The 22,184-nt window shown below is 30.0% G+C and overlaps 1 protein-coding gene across 1 annotated transcript; it reads right to left on the bottom strand.

Moving 5' to 3' along the window:
* Positions 1 to 11,548: 11,548 nt before the first annotated feature.
* On the bottom strand, positions 11,549 to 17,839 carry LOC107614780 (putative LRR receptor-like serine/threonine-protein kinase At1g05700). Its single transcript, XM_088498193.1, has 13 exons — positions 17,724 to 17,839; positions 17,070 to 17,619; positions 14,559 to 15,040; positions 14,324 to 14,462; positions 14,139 to 14,210; positions 13,945 to 14,016; positions 13,790 to 13,870; positions 13,386 to 13,558; positions 13,013 to 13,251; positions 12,785 to 12,905; positions 12,471 to 12,539; positions 12,189 to 12,378; positions 11,549 to 12,066 (listed from the first exon to the last, which is right to left on the bottom strand). Exons 1-13 carry the CDS (start codon positions 17,815 to 17,817, stop codon positions 11,649 to 11,651), a joined length of 2,700 nt encoding a protein of 899 aa, XP_088354319.1. The 5' UTR covers positions 17,818 to 17,839; the 3' UTR covers positions 11,549 to 11,648.
* Between the last annotated feature and the right edge of the window lie 4,345 nt (positions 17,840 to 22,184).

Raw genomic sequence — 22,184 nt, 5'->3', positions numbered from 1 at the left:
CCGTTTTGAACATAAAGAATTTCCAAACCATGTTTTTAAACTTTCAAAGGCTCTTTATGGCCTTAGACAAGCTCCAAGAGCTTGGTATGAAAGGCTTAGTACCTTCTTGTTGGAAAATCAATTTCAAAGGGGTGTCACCGACACTACTTTATTTATTAAAGCATCTAATGATGATATACTCCTAATTCAAGTTTATGTGGATGATATTGTGTTTGGATAAGCCAATGAGTCCTTGTGTGAAGAGTTTGGAAAACTCATGACTAATGAGTTTGAAATGAGTTTAATGGGAGAGCTAACTTTCTTTCTTGGCCTCCAAATTAAACAAACTCCTAGTAGTACTTTTATTCACCAAGGAAAGTATGCTAAAGAGTTAATAAAGAAATTTGGCTTAGAAAATTCCAAACCAATGGGAACACCAATGCATCTAAATACTAAACTTGAAAAGGATGAAAATGGAAAAGATGTGGATGAAACAAGGTATAGAGGAATGATTGGTTCACTCATGTATCTCACTTCCTCTAGACCGGATATTATTCAAAGCGTGGGTGTATGTTCTAGATTTCAATCTCACCCAAAAGAATCCCATCTTTCGGCTGTTAAACGCATCATTAGATACATTAAGGGAACTAGTGACTATGGCTTATGTTATCCTAAATCTGATGATTTTTGTGCAGTGGGGTTTTGTGATGCAGATTATGCGGGAGATAGGGTGGATAGACGGAGTACATCTCGCATGTGTTGCTTCCTTGGAAGCTCACTTAACATGTGGTCAAGCAAAAAGCAAGCCACAGTGGCTCTATCCACAGCTGAAGCTGAATATATTTCTGCATCTGCATGTTGTTCACAATTAATTTGGTTAAAACCGCAGTTGGAAGATTACAAATTAAAGATCAATAGTATACCCTTATTTTGTGATAATATGAGTGCTATAAACATTTCAAAAAATCTTGTTCTGCACTCAAGAACCAAGCACATTGAAATTAAATATCATTTCATTAGGGAACATGTGCAAAAGGGTACTATTGATATTCAATTTGTAAAATCTGAAGACCAACTTGCTGACATTTTTATAAAACCCCTCTGTGAAGACAGATTCTGCACTTTGAGAGAAAGTTTGGGAATGATAGATTTAAGCTCTATTGACGACTTGTGAAATTTTTGATTCTGTTCAGTTTTGTCTCGTAGGAAAGCAGGAGATAAAAATCAGGATATGTTGAAAGGGCTATGATCAAGGGGGAGACTGCACAGAAATAAATTTTTTTGGGCCCCACCAAACTTTTTTGACCCCACTCTGACCGTTTTGTTAGTTTCTCTTTGAGTAAATCACAATCTCTTTTTGTTGTCTCATTAAATCTTGTTGGAAGTGGTTATTGTCAAATCAAATCTTTCTCTTTCATCTAATCCCTTGATTCTAGGAAACCACTTTTCAGTTTTTAATTTCAAATAAAAGGAAGTTTCCCTATTTAATAACTGCCCATTAATGGTCATTAAACACCCTCCAATTCTCTCTCCACTCAACATTTAATGCATCCCTAACCTCCCTCTTCTCTCACTCAATTCGGCTCTCTTCATCTCTCCCTCTTCCACTTCTCCATTTCCTTTTATCATGAAAAAGAAGCTTGCACCAAGGAAAAGTGAACGAATTCTCCTCTCTCAAAAACCTTCCATGCCTCAAACTCACACCCACATCCATATCCATTCTACATCTTCATCTTCTCCCTCACCACCCTCCAAACACACAGACACCATGAGAAGGAAAGTCATAGCCCAGAAAAGCTCAGGAAGAAGAAAAAGTGGGAAGAACAAGGAACCAAGCATTGAAGAAGAAGTAGAATCACACATTTCTCCTATTCCATCACCGCCACACTCACCACCAAAGAAGGCCACACCCGGAAGGAGTACCCAGAAGACAAAAGGGTTTGCGCTGCACAACACCACGAAACCAGCAAACTTGGAGTCATTGGATTTCAAAACCAAGTTTGGCAAATCACACTCACACTATGATCCTGCCAGGTTCAATTCATGCGCCTCCTATGAGTTTCACAAAGAGGTTTTGGAAAAACGCCACCTTTATGCCACCTATCTAGTCAATCTCGACTCTCTCTCTAACAAAGGTATCAACGTTGCTCCTCTGTTTGAACTTCTTTAATGGACACCATTACTTAATATTCAGAAGCCGGTCTACCCCGGTTTGGTACGTGAGTTCTATGCCAACATGCAGCTGATTGATGGCACCCTCTACTCCTATGTCAAGAGGGCTTACATAACTCTGAACACTGAGACTATTGGAACGGCTCTAGGCTATAAAGATGAGGGGCCGAGAGCGTATATGGCTGAGAAGTGGGACTCCCAGGTTGGCGTCACCTACAAAATTGTCCTGCAACATATTTGTGAAAACCTTTCTGGCTTGGAGGGCACAATTCCGACTCACAAAACTCTCGGTCCTACCAACTCTCTGTTTCACAGGATCATCACTCACATCCTAACCCCTCAAAGTGGTTCCCATAATAGAGTAACCTTTTCTGACTCTCTCATACTTTTTGCTCTTATTACATCTACTCCTATATCATTTGGTTACATTATGATCAGACACATGTGGGAATCAGTTAAGAGCACCAAGAAGGCGAATCTGCCTTATGGAATATTTTTGACAAGTATCTTTGAATATTTTAAAATTGATCTCCTAAATGAAGCTGTAGAAAATAAGGTATCTATGATCAAAGGAGGAGGAACAGTAAAGGGAACCAAGGGGAAGAAATCAGGAGCCCCTGATACTGACTTTGAGAGTCGGCCTGAGTCCTCCAAGGCAACAAAATCAATCAAAGAAATCCTCACTGAATTCTCAAACATGTCGGAGCTAATGGTACAATCTCATAAGGCGGCCCGCAAGCTAGCCTATGAAAATGAGAGGGCTTGGATGAGATGCAAGGATAGGGTGAGTCTGATGTTGGAAAGCCTTGAGGAGGAGTTGGGTGCTGCTAGTGAAGAGGAGGCTGATGAATATGAATTCCACTTATCTGATGATTAATCCCTGTTTCTTTTCCTTCCGATGGTATTTGGCATGTTTAGGCTCAATCTGACTGTAGTAGTTTATTTTGGTACTTTAGATACTCTGATGAAATACTCTTGACATTTTGGGTATATTTTGGATATTCTGCTTTTCTATGTCATCTTTTGCAGGTACCCCTTGATGCCAAAAGGGGAGAAATGGTGCTGGAAAATTGAAATTAACAAAACAAGGATGAAATTCTTTTGAGAATTCATGATCTCCCATGTTTCTTGTTTCAATATCTTATTGTGATGATATGATTGATGATTAATAATGCATTTGTTCTATCTTGGTAAATATGATTGCTGGTGATTAGTGATTTAGTTGATTTACTTTGGAAAAATATTTGCTGATTAGTGATATAGTTGATTTACCTTGGAAAAATATTTGCTGTGTTTATAATGCAGTTACTGTGTTTGTGATGCATTTGATCTGTTTGTGTTTCCTTGGTAAAATATTGCTGTTTTGGATTAAGGAATATTTTTGGCAGTTCCTTTAAGTTGTGATATATGAAGTTTGATAGTTGCTATGGTTTGAAATGATCATGCTTGATTAGAAAAATTTTTTGTGCTATGATTAATTTGCTCTGATTTATTAATTGGAAAATATTTTCAAAATAACTTGAAAAGCAGCTTCTGGAAATATCAATGTCTGTTTGCATCAAATTATTTTGTATGTGATTGAGCAGAAAATCAAATTATTGATAACAAATGAGTTTTGATTATCACTCCAATTCTGCTCATAAATCAAGCATTTAACATTACAAATTTTACATGTTGAAAAACATAGTTGCCTTAAGCTTGATTTCAAAAGTTACAGGTAGAGCTTCCCTTGGTAAAATAGCATACATTAAGGGGGAGCCATGTAATAACTAGAAAGGGGGAGAAATTCAAAAATTCAAAGGGAGTATTCTATACTCTAATCTTTAATTTCTTTTCAATTTCAATTTTTTAATAATGTTTGTCATCAAGGGAGAGATTGATGAGTTTGGAAAACTATATTTCTAATTTAGTGATGATCAAACATTATTAATGTGATTAATTGCAAGATTATTATTTTGATTTTAATTTTCATATGTTGATTGAAATAATTTTACAATGCAGGTTTTATATTGGGCCAACTTTCAGCCTTAGTGTTAAATTGATGTGACCATGGCTGAAATAAAATTTTGTTTCTTGGGCCGAATAGAAAAGAAAATCCGAAGCCCAGTATGAAATCTAAATTCAGCCTTATATGAAATGAATGTTGGCTGAATTGTTTAATTGGGCCAGTTTCTATTAACATCATCATTAAGCCCATATTAAACTAGAGATCCAATACTTGATCCGAAACCAATCTTGAGAAGAAAGTAAAATGCTTCCAACGGATCTCTCTTTATTCAAGTGATGGAATTCAAAATTTATCCAGAAGAGTTAATACTTGTATTGGAAACATGAGAGAGATTATACACTTGATATGATGGCATCATTAATGCTACACGCCACCAAGAAAGAAAAGGGGAGTAGGAATTAGTTCAGCTTGTTTTAATTTATTCAAATCCATTATATGCTTTTATTTCTACTTTATCTTCTCTCTCATCTCTCTTCTCATTTTCGGTCACTTCCATCACAGCAACCATGGAAGCTTTTGCAAGCTATCAAGATGAAACTAGGAGCAAGCTAAAGACCATCACAATGATGGCAAGAAAAAGAAAACTAAAAGTATGCTGTGGCTAAGATTCTCATCACTTATGGTAAGATTTGGTGAAGAGATCTTGGCTTCTCCATACCAAAAATGGTTGAAGAAGATCTCGGCCAGCAAGGAGAAGATCCTTGGAGGGATGGCTTGTCTCTGATTCTGCTCAACTACCACAGAAGGTAGCTAGGGTGGCTACGTGATGGAAGAGGCAGAGATTGGAGCAGATGAAGTTGTCATCATCAAGCATGCATCAAGGGCTAGAAGTTCATCTTGGAGTGCAAGGCAAGATGGATGGCTCGGATTGGTGATGTTGGTGACCAAGGAAGAACCAGAGGTAATTGCATGTTGGTTATTGCATTCGGTTACCTCTCCTCTCTCTCTCTGGCCGAACCGGTTTGCTTGAAGTAGAAGAAGATTAGCTTGGTTTGTTTGTTTTCAACCGTGGAGGCTTCTCCCTATAAGTAAGGGTGAACAGCTAGGGCTTGAAGCAAGGAGTAAGTAGTGAGAGTGCAAGGCACAGAGTTCTCATAACAAACAGAGCTAACAGAAGTTCTTCTCCTTCAATGTTTCATTTTGTATTTTTCTGTTTAATTTTGTCATGTCTTGAGTCTCATGGAAAAAGGCAAATAGTGAGGTTTGTATGAAAAAGCCATAGAGCGGAAAAAGGCAGAGAGTGCAAAATTAAAAGAAAAAGCCATAGATGTCCTTAGAGTTCATTTGTACATATGTGTTGTGTTTCATGATTCTGTGGGAATCCCCTTGTAATTTGGGTTATCACTTTACAGTTGAAAGCTTGGCAGTGACCAAGTCAAGTTCAGTTTTTGGGTTTTAGATTCTAGACTTGTCCCAGATAGGAAGGGTAGTTCCTATGGAGAATTGGTGTTTGTAATCAAAGATGATTATAGTGAAATTCCATGATTGTTGTGATGGAGACTGGATGTAGGCTGCATTGCACTTAGCAGCTGAACCAGGATATATCTGGGTGTAATTTTCTCTCTCTTCTACTCCATTTCTGTTTCTGCTACACAGGAGATAAAACCGAAAATATCTCGTGCCAAGTGACGAGACAAAAAGAAAAGTCTCGTGGCTAGGAACGAGACAAAAATAAAAAGTCTCCAGAAGTTATTTCAAAGACCAGCAAGTGTTATTAAGTAAAAAATGGGCTAAGATTCAACCCCCATTCTCTTAGCCACTGAAAACCATCAGAAGCATAATAAAAATCAATCAAAGACTATATATATCAAAATTTGGTTTTTTTTGTTACAAAGTACAGAGCTAAGTCTAAGTTTTCAGCTACAAAGTTAGTGTCCGTCCTCAATAACTATTCTAGCCAAGTCTTCGTCTACCTGCTCAATAATACTACAGTTTTGTTTGAATATAGGAAAAAAAAATAAAAAGAAAAAAATATAAAAAAATAAAATTATTTGTGTGTTATTTAAATAAAAAAATAAATAAATAAAAAATAAATTTTTTTATTTATATAAAAAAAATAAAAAAATTTATAATAATATAAAATTATATTAATATTTTTATAATAAAATAAAATATAAATATTTTTATTTATTTATATTTTATTGTATTTTATAAATATTATAAAATATTATAATTTTATATATTTGATTTAAATTATTTATCTAATACATATGTAATATTTAAATATAAATTTTATTATAATAATAAATTAAAATTATTAAAATTAAAAGGATAAATTTAGAATTTTAATCATGTTTGCACTTTTTTATCAATTTTTTTCATAATATTAAAGAAAAAAAAATTTACATAAGCTCCACGTATATTTTTTTTTGTTTTTCACTCAATTTCTTTTGTGATCTAAACAATAAAAAATTAATTTTTTCATCCAATTTTTTTTCTATATTTTCTTTCTTTTCAAATTATTCTAATCCAAATAAAGTGTACATGTGAATTGATAGCTGTGATTGTCATGCGGTACGTGATTGATTTGATTCTCCTGATGCATTGAATTACACTTAGTCCAAGGGATCATACTAGTAGAGCTAAAAGTGAGTCAAACTGAATCCAACTAAACCAAGTTCAAGTTAAACTCATCAAAATTGAGTTTGACTCACGGTTCAACATTAACAATTGAGCTTTCTTAAACTTAAGTTAGGCTCACCAAAAACTCATGAGCCGACTCGAACTCACGAGCTGACTTAAATAACAGAAATATAATTTATAATTCTATATCAATAAATTATAACTTATATATATTAAAAAATATTAATTTTATATATTGTGTATCTATTAATTATGAATTTTTTATTTATGTCCTACATCAAAATTATATAAAAAATAATTATAAAATTTTAAATAAGAACATTAATATATATAAAATTATATATTACTATTTTATATGTATATATATAATATTAAAAGTATAAGCTGAATGTATATAGGATATGTGTACTAATAATTTAATAAGTTCACGAGTTAATGAGTTGAGTTTATCCAAACTCAAAGTCGGCTCATTTAATTTATAAGCTCAATTCTAGGCTCAAACTCGACTCATCAGCTCACAAACTCAGCTTATCGAACTATTAATGAGTGAAACTTGAACTGGCTCATGAGTTGGCTTGACTCACTTCCAGTTCTACATAGTATTATGGCCTTAAACACACTCTAAACCTACTACATTAAAATTTACTGTGACAATAGGTTTTGATACTTGTATTGCACGTAGGGGAAAATCACAACTCTTTAGAAATATTTCTTTTGGTCCAAAATAATGGTCCATTCTTAAAATTCAATTTAGTCTATAATATTAATTAATATATTTTTTCATTAATAAATTTATTAAATGGATAAATATAGGAGTAGAATGAATAATGAGTATAAATTTATATTCTCTTAAATATATCTAAAATAAGATATTTTTGAATTTTTTTAATATTTGTAAGTATAACTGGTATTTTTTATTTAAAAAAAATCATATATATTAGCATTTTCTCCCTCTCTTTTGAGCCAATAAAATAAAAGAAAAAATAAAAATATTATTTTTCTCTTAAATATTTAAAAAGAATATCAATGTTATTTCTATATTTTTGTGCTATTTATATTTCAAATGTTTTAGCAGTGTCATATTTGCTTAACAGAAGTCACCTAAACATTTTCATTATCACATCAATTGTTTTTCTTAACAAAATGACTTTTTCTTCATGATTTAGAGCTTGTTTAGGTGAGTTTCTAAGAAAAGATCTTTTCGAGTTATCTTTTTTTAAAAGATCTTATGGAAAAGTAAAAGTAATTTTATGTTTGGATATCTCATGCAAAAAGATCTTTTTATTTATCAATTATGTTTGGGTATAATAATATAAAAGTATTTTTTTATTTATTTATTAAGTAAAAAACATCCTTTTTAAGGAAAAAAGATCTTTTAAAAAAAGATGTAAATTACAGCTTTTCAAAAAAGATCTTTTTTTTTCTAGTGCTTTTACTTTTACTACTAGAAATTTGCTAAACACGCTAAAAAATAAAAAAAGATATTTTTTCATTGAAAAAAGATTTTTTTTTAACAAAATAATGACGCCCAAACAAGCACTTAGTATTTTTTTTACATTTTAAAATATTTCAAAAATATTTTTATTGTCAATAAAATTAGAATATGCTTTCGTGAGCTTTTATTATTGTGACTATAAAGTAAAAAAGAAAAGAAAATAATAGAAAGAAGACAAGTAAAGGGAAAAAAAAAAGTAAAAAACAAAGCGAAATCAGTTGACTGGGTTCAAAACTTGATGTCTAGACCTATATAAGATGTTGAAACTAATTTCATAGCTGAAAGTCTGAAACCATTCCACATGCTTCTCCCCCTTTAAGACTGCAGTTTTGGTGATGTGAATTTTTAGTTGTTTATTCTGAAAGAATGTTATATGTAATTATGTATTCTTTTTACATTAAAATTAAATTGTAAAAGAAGAAATAATGAAGTAAATTATCTTTTAATATTGTACAAAAAAATTAGGTGTATATTTGAAAAAAAATATGTAAGAAGACAATGTAAATATTGAATAAAGTGAACATCAGTTTAAAAAAGAAAAGTTAAATTACAAATATCTTTACTCTAACTATGCCATAAACTACATCCAATGAAAGTTGACTACGTTACCCCTTAAATTACGTTGAAATCCTACTTTTGTATTCATAAACCATATTATGGGTTTAGCAACCTTCTATCTTAGAAGTCCAAGTCATAGAGTCATCTTCGCAGAAATTTTAAACAATAACAAGTCTTTAAGCAAAGAATACAAATTTACACCGAGTAAAAAAAATTAGTAGATATAAATATAATCATGTTATCATCTGAACATAAGAAAAATGGGTATAGAAAAAGGTTGCAATCTAATAACTAACAAGAATAATATAATGTAAAATTTGGACTGAATTTAAATTAGACATCAAATTCAAGGTGGAAATTTATAGCGGGACAAATTTAAGAAAGATAGATAGAAAATAACTCTATTCACTGACCCTCTTCACTAAAGAGGCTACACAGTGAGTATTTCAATGACTTGTACATACTTGCACGAAGCAAAAGAGATTCTCTCTTCGGCTTCCATTAAAACAGGCATAGCATATGTATATGGATAAATTCACTTTGATGTTCCATTTGTGAGTTCCAGCCATAAATCAAGCCCATGGTCGTTGAACCAGGAAATACAAGTTACTCTGGTGGAGTATAAGGTTATCTTGATGAAATCCAAGATTGTAACACAACAAAAATTCATACAATAACTATAATGCCACTTTCAATAAGTTAAAAAATAACACCTCATTTTATCAATAAAGTCCGAGTTTACGGTAAAACTGAATAGAAGAGAAACTAGATGAAGGTGATGAAGTGTTCTAGTGTAACAAAGTAATGAAAATGAACTGAGATTATTAATTGTAATTGTATTTACAAGTACAGCTATGTGTATATATAGCAGAGCACGTACTACTATAGCTAAGAGTTTGTTACACCAGAAAACACAAATAACAGAAAGTTTCCTTTAACAGAAAGTACCTGAATTCTGTTAAGACTTAAGACTACATCGACCTCGTACTCTAAGCTATTTATCTATACACTCCTTCACTGACGGACACTTGAAAAAAAAATATATCTGCATGAAATTTCTTATGCAAAAAAGAAAATCTTGGTGCAGAAAATATACATTTGGAGAACATGCAATAACTTCAGGAAAAAATAAAAACAAAATACAAGATGTTGGAACATCAATTCCATCTGCTATCAACCTCATCAATGACCCATATAAGGGAAATTTTCAATTTTGTGCCAAATTTTTGGGTCCTTCATGTGGAGAGACTCTTTCCTCCTCATCTTTGCCTTTTATTCATGCAGACCTCATTACTCTTTATATATCCAAAAATCAGTTGAATGGTTCAGATTTACGGAAAGAAGAAAAGCTCTTCCTTCTTGAGGACTCAAGTTTTCCTTCATTTGATTAAAAGCCACACACTAAACGCAGGTGATTTTCTAGTTTGAGACATTTTAGCTAGGTGCAACCAAGCATTGAGTAGCTACCAGTTTTGTCCGCACCACATAGGCTAGCAGTTTCAATAGTTTCAGGCAAGAAATCACACTGCTTTCAGGGTCTTTTGGAAGCTCAATACCTGTACAGGAAACCGAAGTTTTTAATTGTCAAGTTTAGAAAAAAAGCATAATAAAGAGATAGTACCATAATTCTGGCAGAATATAGGAAATAGAACATTTGTTTTACGAAAAATGAAAACATTAACCTATGGAGCTACCTCTGTGTTTATATACATATATTTGATGAATTTTATTTTTGCCAAAATTACCAAACATCTGATGTCTTTCAGTAAGCACAAGAACCATTAGTTTATCATTGAATGCTTGCATTATCATATGTACGAACCGACATGCATCTTCTTGCAATCTTAGACTCTACATTTAAAACAGAGATAACTATAATTAGACAGAGACAAGGAACAAGTACGAGCAATGATGGAAATTTTAAATAAAGCATAATATCAGCACAAAAAGCTATAAACAGTATGTAACCTTGATTATTTGCTTTCTTTGCAGCAGAAGCAAATTCTTTAATTGACATAGTGGGTGGTTCTAGAGATTCATTGATATAACAAGCTAGGATTATTCAGTCAATAAAAATGTACAGAGACAATGCAAGAGGTAGCAGCAATTTGCAAGACATGAACAATGCAAACTTAGTGCACCCAATTCTCACCTTGCTTCAGCCATGTATTAGTGATTTAGTGTTGACTCTTCAATCTTCCCTATAATTAATAAAATCCAACAATTAATTTCTCTTTGTACTCAAAAACTATATAACACCTTATGAATATGAGTATATTAGAGATTGTAGATAGATATACAGTAGTATATTGGGATACTAACATTCAGTTTTGGCAAACGAAAAGAGTCAGATGAGCAATACATGGAAAAAATATCGTTTAGTCATGCAGTATTAGGTTCTGGTATAATTTTTCTTCTTTCAACTCAATTATTAGATAAATTGTTACAATAATCTACCTTGAGAGATATAAGATAATAACTGACTGTAACAGTTCTTGTTATAATAAAAGAGGAGTGCTAGGGGCCAGCACTTTTGTTAAATTCTGGCCAGCACTTAACCATCAAAAGGAAATTGAATGATTCTACACCCTTAGATGTAATCTCACACCATTAAAAATATCATTGATGGCTAATTGATGGCTAAAACACACAAAATCTGTTGGCCCCTAGACTTTTTCATAATGAAATTTCTAAGGACTCCATGTGTCCATCACATATACTTAATTAAAATGCAGACACAACAAGACAAAATAGCTAAGAAATTAAAATACATTATTACAACAAAATAAACTTAAAAATGCACCACAATTTTCAAGCTATTTTATTTCTAGTACAAGTATTAATTATTAGACCCTATCTAGCTGATGGAGTCATATCAGTACTAATTAAATTCACACTGAACTGTTCATCTAAATCTTCATTTTGAAGGTCACAAATATTACGTTTTCGGGCTAACTCTGCAGCCAAACAGTCCTTCAACTGTGTCACTATATCTCTCATGTATGGCCTTTGCACTGAAGTGGCAGATACAGAGGCCATTGCTATTTCAACCGCTTTCCATGCAGAGTTATTGTCAAAATCTCCTTGTAACCTTGAATCAACAACTTTTGTTATATCCCCTTCAGCAATCATTGAATTAACTCGTTGAATTATATGATGAGTTGTGTCTTCCTTTATTATTATCACCGGTTGACCTGTAATTATCCTTAAAAGAACTACTCCAAAACTATACACATCACTTTTTTCTGTCAATCTATTTGATGTTGTGTACCTAATACGACAAATCAAATAATAAGTTGGTTAGTTAATTTTTCGTTATCTGTTATCAAAATTTCTTTTATCAATAGTTAAAGTGATGGATAATTAATCATATCATTGAAATTAAACACATACTCAGGATCTAGGTAGCCTGGAGTTCCGGCCACATTGGTTGACACATGTGTATCGCTCTCAGCCGCAAAACATTTGGATAATCCAAAATCAGCGAGTTTGGCATGGAAGTTTTCATTTAATAGAATATTTGGACATTTCACATCTCTGTGAATTATAGGTGGCTTACAACCATTATGCAGATATTCCAATCCTGAATTTAAATTTCAATCATGGATGAATAGTTAAGAACTAAAATTTGATAAAGAATTTTGCATGTGTTTGTTTCTTTTTTCTCTTGATTACCTTGGGCTGCATCTACTGCTATTCGAAGTCTATCTTCCCAGTTCAAAGACCTTCCCCTATTGTTTTTTCCTGTTAAAAGAAGGAAAGAAAAAAAAGTAAGAGATTTCACAATATTCCCCAATTGAATAACATGAATAGAAAGAAATATAATATTCTTAGACTTAGTTATATTGTATTTTAAAGTAATAGAATATTTTTAATTAAAAACTTTTTAAAAATATAAGATCAATTATAATTTTAGATTATAGGTTTAGTAAAATTACAGGGACTTCGAGAAGATAATTCAATTAAAATAAAAATAATTATGATTGTACCTGAAAGATTTTTATCTAAATCTCCATTTTTCATGTATTCATAGATGAGTCCTATATTAGTTTCTTCATTGCAATAACCAACAAGAGAAGTCAGATTTCGATGATGTACTCTAAGCTTAACCTGTCATTCCAAAACCATTTTTTTGTTTTGGTCAAACATAGCAACAAATTTTGATTGAGATTTCTTTCACTTGTTTTATTCTATATCTCAATATTTTGGGCACTTGCCTCTGCAATAAATTGTTGATATCCTTGCACTGATGATAACGAAAGCATCTTGACAGCCACTTCAATGTCCTCAATAAAGCCATGGTAAACTGTTCCGAATCCACCTCTGCCAAGAATTCTATCAAAATTGTTGGTCATCTTAACCACCTCATTAAATGAATACTCTCGTTGCTTAGTTTCCAATTCTGACTCCTTAATTGGATTATGACGCCTCCCAAGCACAACGTTGTTAGCAGCATCTGATTTTCACGAAAATTTTAAGTTATTCGCAGAATCAAAACTCGTGCAATCAACCAAACTTATTTAATCTGTTTCATAAGATATAATATTCTTTATATTCATAAGATTGTATAAGACAGTTAGCAGCAGTTACCATATGTCTTTCTTCGGCGAAAGATTATAACTGCTGCAATCCCTAGAAGCAGCAATATCCCTGCAATTGATGCTACCACTGTAATAACTGCATTATTCTTTTTCTTTCTTGTAGCATTTGTTTGCAGGGTGCATGAAGTTGTTCCACATAGAAGATTTGGATTTTGCGCCACACTAGAATAAGCATTGAGAGCACAACAAAGTTAAAGCAAGGTTAGTTATGTATTCGGTTACAACTTGTAATCTGGAAAATGTGAGAGTAATTAAATAATTATTATTAGAAGACTCAAAAGAAAAAGCTAGTTCAAGACATCATTTTCTAATATTAAGTAGTAGTATGATACAGAACCAAGATAATATACTATTGATTCTTGGTTTTAAGTATGTATCAAGGATAATATATACCTCAAGGTTAATCGACCATCACTTTGTTTTTGAAGGAGTTCATTTGAAACTGAACCTGTAAGGTTGTTGTGTGCTAAGTTTCTGCAAAGCAGAAGACAAATATGACATAGATCCTTATTAAATTTTATAACCGATAAAAAATCACGGGGACTTACAAGTATTCTAGTGATTGCAGTTGCGCCAAAAAATTAGGTATATTCCCACTTAAACCATTGTCTGATAAATCTCTGAGAGGGGATTTCAAATGCACAGTTACAATCCAAAAGGAGAAAATTAAAAGATGATCAAATCATTGGGTCCATAAGTCCATTGTTTAGACGTGATCAAATGAGATAAGAAAGATACTCACAAGGACTTTAACATAGTAAGCTTGGAGATATCAGTCAGTATATGTCCGGTGAGTCCACTTGAAGACAAATTCCTTTATATATTATTCCATTTCCATAAAATATAATTATTTCAATAATGAAATTATGCAATTAAACGGTTAATAATTTTCTAATTTAGGTGTTATTTAATGAATGATAAGCTTACAAGGATGTGATTCTTAGAAAGCCATCAATAGTGCTACAGTCTACACCTTGCCATTTGTATGCATTGGGAAGACATGGATCTCCTTGCCAGTTTCTACTCTCCACCCTATAAGCGTTCTTAATGTTTGTGACTGCCTCCGCTGGTGTATATATTTATATTCATCATATTGTAGAGTACACATGCAAGAAGCAAGCTAATTAAGCTTAGACAAAATTAAATAGCAGCAATAGTATACCGTCGTCTTTGTCGGTTTCTGACTGTGATGAGAAATTTTTCGCTAAATAAATCTCAAGAGCACTGATAATGGGTGGAAGGGTAGAAGATTCTGTCCGAATAAGTGAAATGCGACACTTTTTGCATCCAGAGGAAAGTCCTCTAACATGTTTGGTGTATACTTTTCCGTATTTGAGTGATTCAGCTGTATTCCAAGTCTTACCATCCATGTTGATATTGAATGATCTTGTTTGACCCAACTGCTGAAGCTCTATGAGGTGCAGGTAGAAATAGTATTGGTGCTGAGTTTCATTGTCATCATTCTCCCAATGGAAGTCTAATGAGGCAGTAGCAGTTATTGATGTGGCTGCAGTCTCTAACACAACTGCTGGTGGATTAAAGGCTTCCTGATCAAGGGCATTATTGCTATGGTTGCTGCTTATTAGTCTCCACTTGTCGTCCCAATAAGGCTCCCATATCCGGTCATAAGGATCATCTTGATACCTGTCCACCAACATAACATTTGTTCCCATCACTTATATAATAATAACAACAATTTAATATTCATGTTTAAATTTTTTTATTATTATTATTAATTATTTTTACAATCAATAGTTACTAAAGTTTTTTTTTTCAATTTTATTTTTAACTAGCACCATTACTCAGAAATTTTTCATAAAAAAGAAAAAATATTCTCAAAATCAAAATAACATAAAATCGGGTATAAATTAATTTATATTTATTAAAAATTAAGTTAATTTGATAAAATTATATAAATAATTTAATTTTTAACAAATATTAAATTAACTTATATTTCTATGATTAATTTTTTTTACTTAAATAAAGTAATAATATATTTTATTCCAGAATAAAATCATGCATGTAACAATGTCAGAAAACTTAAAAATCATATAGATATGGACATGATTTGATTGTTGCTTTATTTCAATGACGTACTGATGCTTTAATTTACTCTTTTTTTTTTCATTTAAAAACTTTAATCTCAATAATTCTAATATCTAGACACATCAACTCAGCATATCATCCCCTTTAATAAAGTAAGTACTTTAGAATTTTTTAAAATAAAAACTAAAAAGATGAATGTTAGAAAATTATCATAATTTATTAATTTTATTATTATTTAATTATTAATTTAATTTTTAGTCTAATTTTTTTAATTTAATAATATCTTTTATTTTATATTTTTAAATATTAATAATTAATTAATAACAAAAAATAATAAATTCTTATAATATCTTAATATTCATCTAAAAAGGTAGGTAACTACATTATGGTGAAAATAATATAATTTTTATATTTATTTAAATAAAAAAATCTCAGCTGTCTCCTTCTCTTTCCACCTACACCACACCATTTCCTTCTCCCCATCATCATTTCCTCCCTATTCTCTTTTAGGTTTGCCATTGCTGCGACCAAGCTCTCTACCAACTCTTCTCTCTTCTTCTTCTCCCCCTCCTAGAAACAACAACAATAACACTTGTCGCAGTCGTTGTTACCACCACAGCACCACTACTAACCCCGACAGTCATGCCCTGCTCAGACCATATCTAGTTCCTTGCACCAGATCGCAAATCATAATGACGATGGCAGTGGCAAATAATGGTGCAAGAGGCAGAAAAGTGAACGAGCTGTGTGCTGCGGGGGATGAATATTGATACGGCCATAAAAATTGTATGTGGTGGTGGCTGCGGTGGTAATGATAAGGAAGATATAATTAAGAGAAAAACTGAAAAAATATTTGAGTAAAAGGTGATTATTAAAAAAGAATTTGAATACTCTAAATTTTGAATTTTTATTTTAAGTAAAGTATAATTTTTTATTTTTGAATGATTTTTTTTATTTTTTTTTGTCCTGTCTGTGGAATAAATAGTGAGAGATCACACTTTATTCTCTAGAATAAAATTTAAAATTTAGAGGATTCAAATCTATTAAAAGAGATGAAAATTCATTGGATACTTAAAGAACGGTTTGCTCTTAATTTCAAGTGAAATTGAATGTAACTGAATTTCCACTATTAAAAAATTATAAATAGAAAGAAAGAATTAAAATTTAATTTAAATAATAAAAATAAAATTGAATCAAACTAAATTTTTAAATAATATTAAAACTTTTTACATATATTAAGGACAAAATGCATATATAATTTAGAGGAATGCTAGGAGGCCAGCAACTTTTGGTATTTGTAGTTATCAAATAGTCATCAATGATAATTTAATGGTATGAGATTGGTGTGAGATTTCATCCAATGACTCACTTTTCCTTGTTGGTTGGTCCTAGACTTTTCCTATAATTTATTATTCATATATTAATACATGAGATTGAAACATGTATATATATACAAAAGAGTCATCTGTTTTCTTTTTATTTTAGTGTGTTTTATTTTGTGAACACAGGATGAATTTTCCAACCGATCTAACAACTAATTAATAAGTCTCTGTTACCATTAAGCGTTGAAATATGAATCGATCAGTTATATTTAAAAAAAAAAAAAAAAGAAAACAAAAGGACTCACCTGTATATTAAGTTGGTGATAGAACTAAAATACAACCTTCGGAATCGTGCCAATCGTGTAGATGAGTCTATAGTGCTATAAGTAGAGTCGACATTGTCCAAAACCCTCATTTCTATAGCTGAAATGAATGGTGTCCCTGTGCCTTTGTTAACCAAGCAGATATGGATATAATCCAGCGATAGAGTGTGGATGATCTCATAGTTTATGCTGACTGAAGAATTTGTGAATTTTACCGTCTCCCAAAAATGAACTCCAAGATAAAGATCAAACTCTGGAAGCGTATTAAGACTATCATAGTTTCCATACAAAAAACTAGCTCTGATTAAATATCTAGTAACACTTGTTACATTTATTCTGTAACAATTTCTTATTCCATTAGGAAAACTCCGAAGGTAATTAAAATATTGTGGATGAGTGGTCTTATCTTGGGGTGACACAGTTTTACTCACACCAGAATCAATGAAATTAGCATCTGAAATGTAATTGATTCCTGTGTTCTTTTCAGTGTAATTGGAATTTTCAGGTAGCCCACAATCTATGCTAATAAATCCTGATAATAGAAATTAATTATTAATCAAATTATATATTAAATTAAAGAAATTGTGAAACTTAAAAGTGAAAATGACTTCTTCAAATTTTAGTAAGTAATCGAACCTGATTGATCCTGGCCTTGGACCGTTGCTATGAAAGAAAGAGCTCCAAGCAATAGAAAAACAGAATTTGCGAACATCTTTTCCATTGCATGCATATCCTATTTTGTTTGGGGTGACAAACTGCGAGGGTTCAGTGCTTCTATTTAACTAAATAAAACTCGCGATTTTTAATATACAAATTATGTAATATTATGAAGTTGACCCGTAAGGAGAGGGACAATTAAAAAGTCCTCAGTCAGCTTTTATTATTAAGAAAATTTTACTATCGTCTCTTAAAAGAGGTTAAAATAATATTTTTTTTATATTTATAAAATATATATTTTTATCTCTTATAATTTTTAAAAAATTTATTTTTAATGCGTTTTAAATTTTTTGTGTTAACCAACATTAATTTTATCTATTTTTTTTAAAAAAAATAATTTTTACAAAAATACTCTTTACAAAAATTTTATTTTTTTGTGATTAAATTTTGTTTACTAAAATATCCTTTAACAAATTATTTATCTACTGATTAAATTATTTTTTTAAGACATTCTTCAATAATTTTTAATTATTACATTATAATTTTATCAAAAAAAATTTTAACAATTATTTTTGTACTTTATTATTGACTTTTTGATATTAATGTATATTATTTTAATATTAAATTAAAAAAGTCTTATTATTGTTAATATATATAATAATTAATATTAATAAATAATTTGTTTCATATAACTATTAAAAATTATTAACTTTATCAAAACTTAAAAATAAGTCGAGATGGATAAATTCCAAATTTAAAAAATTAACATCTCATTCCTTCACATCGTTACAAAACAAATTTCTTAATAATTAAAATATTATTAAAGGATATCCTAAGAAAAAATAATTTAATCATTAAAAAATTTAAAAAATATTTAAAAAAATTTAATTTAATCAATAAAAAAATAATTTATTAAAATATATTTTGATAAACAAAATTTAATTAAAAAAAATAAAATTTTTGTTAAAGAGTATTTTTGTAAAAATTAATTTATTTTTTCTTAAAAAATAGATAAAATTAATGTTAGTTAACACAAAAAAAACTTAAAATAGATTAAAGTTAATGTTAGTTAACTTAAAAAAAACTTAAATTAATTTATTTTTAAGACACAGATTAGGTATCTATTAAAAATTGAAAACTATGTTTGAATCCCTTCTTGCATTGTCTCTTTTAATGGTAAAGGAACTAATATCCAATAGTCAACATTTGCATCATATAAATTCTTTTCTAGAAAGAATGCTTCAATACATATTGCTTGACAAGAATTTGACTGTTTAGAGTAAATATAATTCTAATAGTGAAAAAAATATTTTTCGTCACTTATTTAATATTATATAATATCTGACATTTTTCTGTGTTTTGTTTAGAATAAATTGGGAATGGTAGTTAAAAACTAAATTGGCTCATTAAATTCTTGATTTAATTATATTTGTTTGTCATTACTTTTATAAGAAACAAAGTGAATTAAATTAATCAAGTAAATTTATTACTTTTGACATGTGTTACATATTAAAAAAAAAAACTATTTAATTTGAAATATTTATAACGTTTTAAAAACCACTACTTCTCATAAAAAGCCATTAAACTATTCTTTATAAATATTATTATTTTTCTTTCTTTCTTTCATGTAAATATAATTAATAATATAATATCATAATAATTCTATGTGTTATTACTAACGGTTCTGCTACGTTACCAACAGCATATCTGCCAACTTCTGCCAACTCTTATTTATAATTGTGTTTTATAGAAGTGTGTTCGTGGATGTGTCTAATAAAAATGTCTTTTTTATAGCTGTGTTTAATAAAAATGTCTTTACAGATATATTTTCTGGATGTGTCTCTTTATATATGTATTTAAAATATATTAATTATTAGACACATCCATGAACACACTTCCATAAAACATAATTATAAATAAGAATTGGTAGAAATTGGCAGATAATATGATGGTACCCTATGCTTTTCCTATTACTAATGATTTAGTTCGTGTGATGCCCTGTGCATTGCCTGGACATGAACACTAGTAATAATTAATCAAAAACATGATAAGCATATTCGTAGATACCTCAATAATTATTGTTATATAAGATATAAGCAATAAAATCAACGATTCAACCCCGCATAAAGGAAAATATATTTGTGAACAAATCAAATACAATTAAATTCCATTTTGTTTATTTCTTGTGTCATTTTATAAGATTTCACTTTGATTTTATCAATTTTAATTCTCAACATACTTATGATGAATTTATATACTAGAATAATTTAGTGTAGAACTGTAGATAAAATACTTATGATGAACCTATAAACTAAACTAAAAATGTATTAAGTGAGGTTAATTCACTTATTCAGAATAAGCAGTTTTGTCGATTTTTTTTTTTTTTAGATTCTCGACTCAAATTCTGTTATGTATTGAAAAATAAACTAAAACAATCATAAGAAATTTTTTATTTGTCCAATTTGCAATGGGACTACAGCAGTATCAAGAAAAGTCAAGATCCTGCTAGGGAGATAATGGACTATTTATACAATGTGTACAATGGACTGGAGTTTACCAAGAATCGAACTCTTGACCTTTTGAATCTAGCGCTTTAATACCATGTCATGATATCACTCATCCCAAAAGTTTCAACTAATGGAAAAAGGTAACACTAATAGTTATATTTCTAATACTTCATAAACCTTCATTGTACACATTGTACAAATATTTCATTGGCTTCTCGTTCTTTTCCTATCAAGATATATAGATTATTAATTACAAAAAGACGAAACAAATTACATTACACACAGCGAACATGAAAAACGCAAAAAATGTGTTCAAACTTCAAACTAACAGAAATATCTTTATCATTGCATACATATCCTATATTTTGTTTGGGGTGACAAAGATTACGATAGTGGTTCTGTGCTGCTATATAAATCAATACTTCCAATAAATATATATTAATTTTTTTTAAATAAATTGTACAAAAATACAATAGAGTAAATTATGTACATGATTTGTGCGTAACACAGATCATACATTAAAGGTCTAATAATTAATATAATTAAATATCACTTATAGTTATTAGTATTTGTTATATTGTTTGTGTAATTACAATATAAATTATTTTTATTAAAGTTTTAATTTTTTGGTATTTATATCAGTAACAAAGTGTAACAACATTTATTTAAATACATAAATATAATAATCTTCACATTGAAGTGAAATTTATTAATATAGACTAAAAAAATTATAAGATTATTCGGTTTTTAGAAAAACAGATAATACAATAGTCTTATATACTGTACAATAAATTTATTATATACAAAAAAAAATTTTAAATTAAAAATAACAACTATTAATATTAATAAATAAATATTAACAAATTTTTATAAATATTTGATGCGAACCGGTCTTACACTAGTTTAACACTACTTTAACTAAAGCTCAAGATTTTTAATATACAAATGATGTGATTTTTAAAGTTGACCGGTAAGTCAGCTTCTGATGTTCCGTCCTAGGTTTTTTTATTTATGAAAAAATATAGGTAACTAACAATTTTTTTGAATAATGTGAGTTAATAAAATTAAAAGAGTAAATTAACCTTAAATTTAATTAATAATATTAAATTAAGATATAATATATTTTTATTTAATTGGTAGTTGTTCATATTGTTCAAAATATTCATTGTTTATTTAGCATTCCCCTTTATTTATTTATTGTGAGGTAATGGTTTATTGATGGTCTCCGTCCCATCATTCCTTAAACCATTGAAGCACAATAAAAACAATCAATGACAAGGTATACCATTTTGGTCTTTTTGTTACAAAGTACACAGCTAAGTCCAAGTCTTCGTTTACCTGCTCAATAACACTACATGTGGATTCGTAGCTGTGATTAATTATTTATTAAATATATCTAAATTCAAGATGTTTTTTAATCTTTTTACGTAAGTATAACTGGTACTTTTGATAAAAAAAAAAATCATATATATTACATTTACAGCTCTTGAGCCAATAAAATAACAAAAAGAGGTAAAATATTTTTTTTTATCTCAAATATTTGAAAAAAAATATTAATGTGTTTCTATTATTTTGGGTAAAAAACTCAAATGAGCTAAGGGGAGCTCAAATTTACCCATTTCTGCCAAATCAAAATTTGATACAACAATCCACCAGATGACATATTTATATAATTCGAATCAAATGGATTCGAAATAATTTTGAACATAATTCGAACTCAATCAATTCGAATTAAACCCTAGTAACCTAAGCATGTAATTCGAAGCAACTCGAACCGAATTATGCATGCAAGATCACACGTAGTTCGAGTCAATAAGAATCGAATTAGCCAAGACTAAATCGAAGGATATTAATTCGAATTAGTATGAAAGGTTGACGAGTAGCATATTCGAGACATATAGATTCGAATTACTACTTGTGGTAATTTGACTCT

The sequence above is a fragment of the Arachis ipaensis genome, chromosome B9 (genome assembly GCF_059453495.1).
Source record: "Arachis ipaensis isolate K30076 ecotype BB chromosome B9, ASM5945349v1, whole genome shotgun sequence".
In the NCBI taxonomy this organism is placed as follows: domain Eukaryota; kingdom Viridiplantae; phylum Streptophyta; class Magnoliopsida; order Fabales; family Fabaceae; genus Arachis; species Arachis ipaensis.
This window is presented reverse-complemented; position numbering and strand designations above follow the sequence as displayed.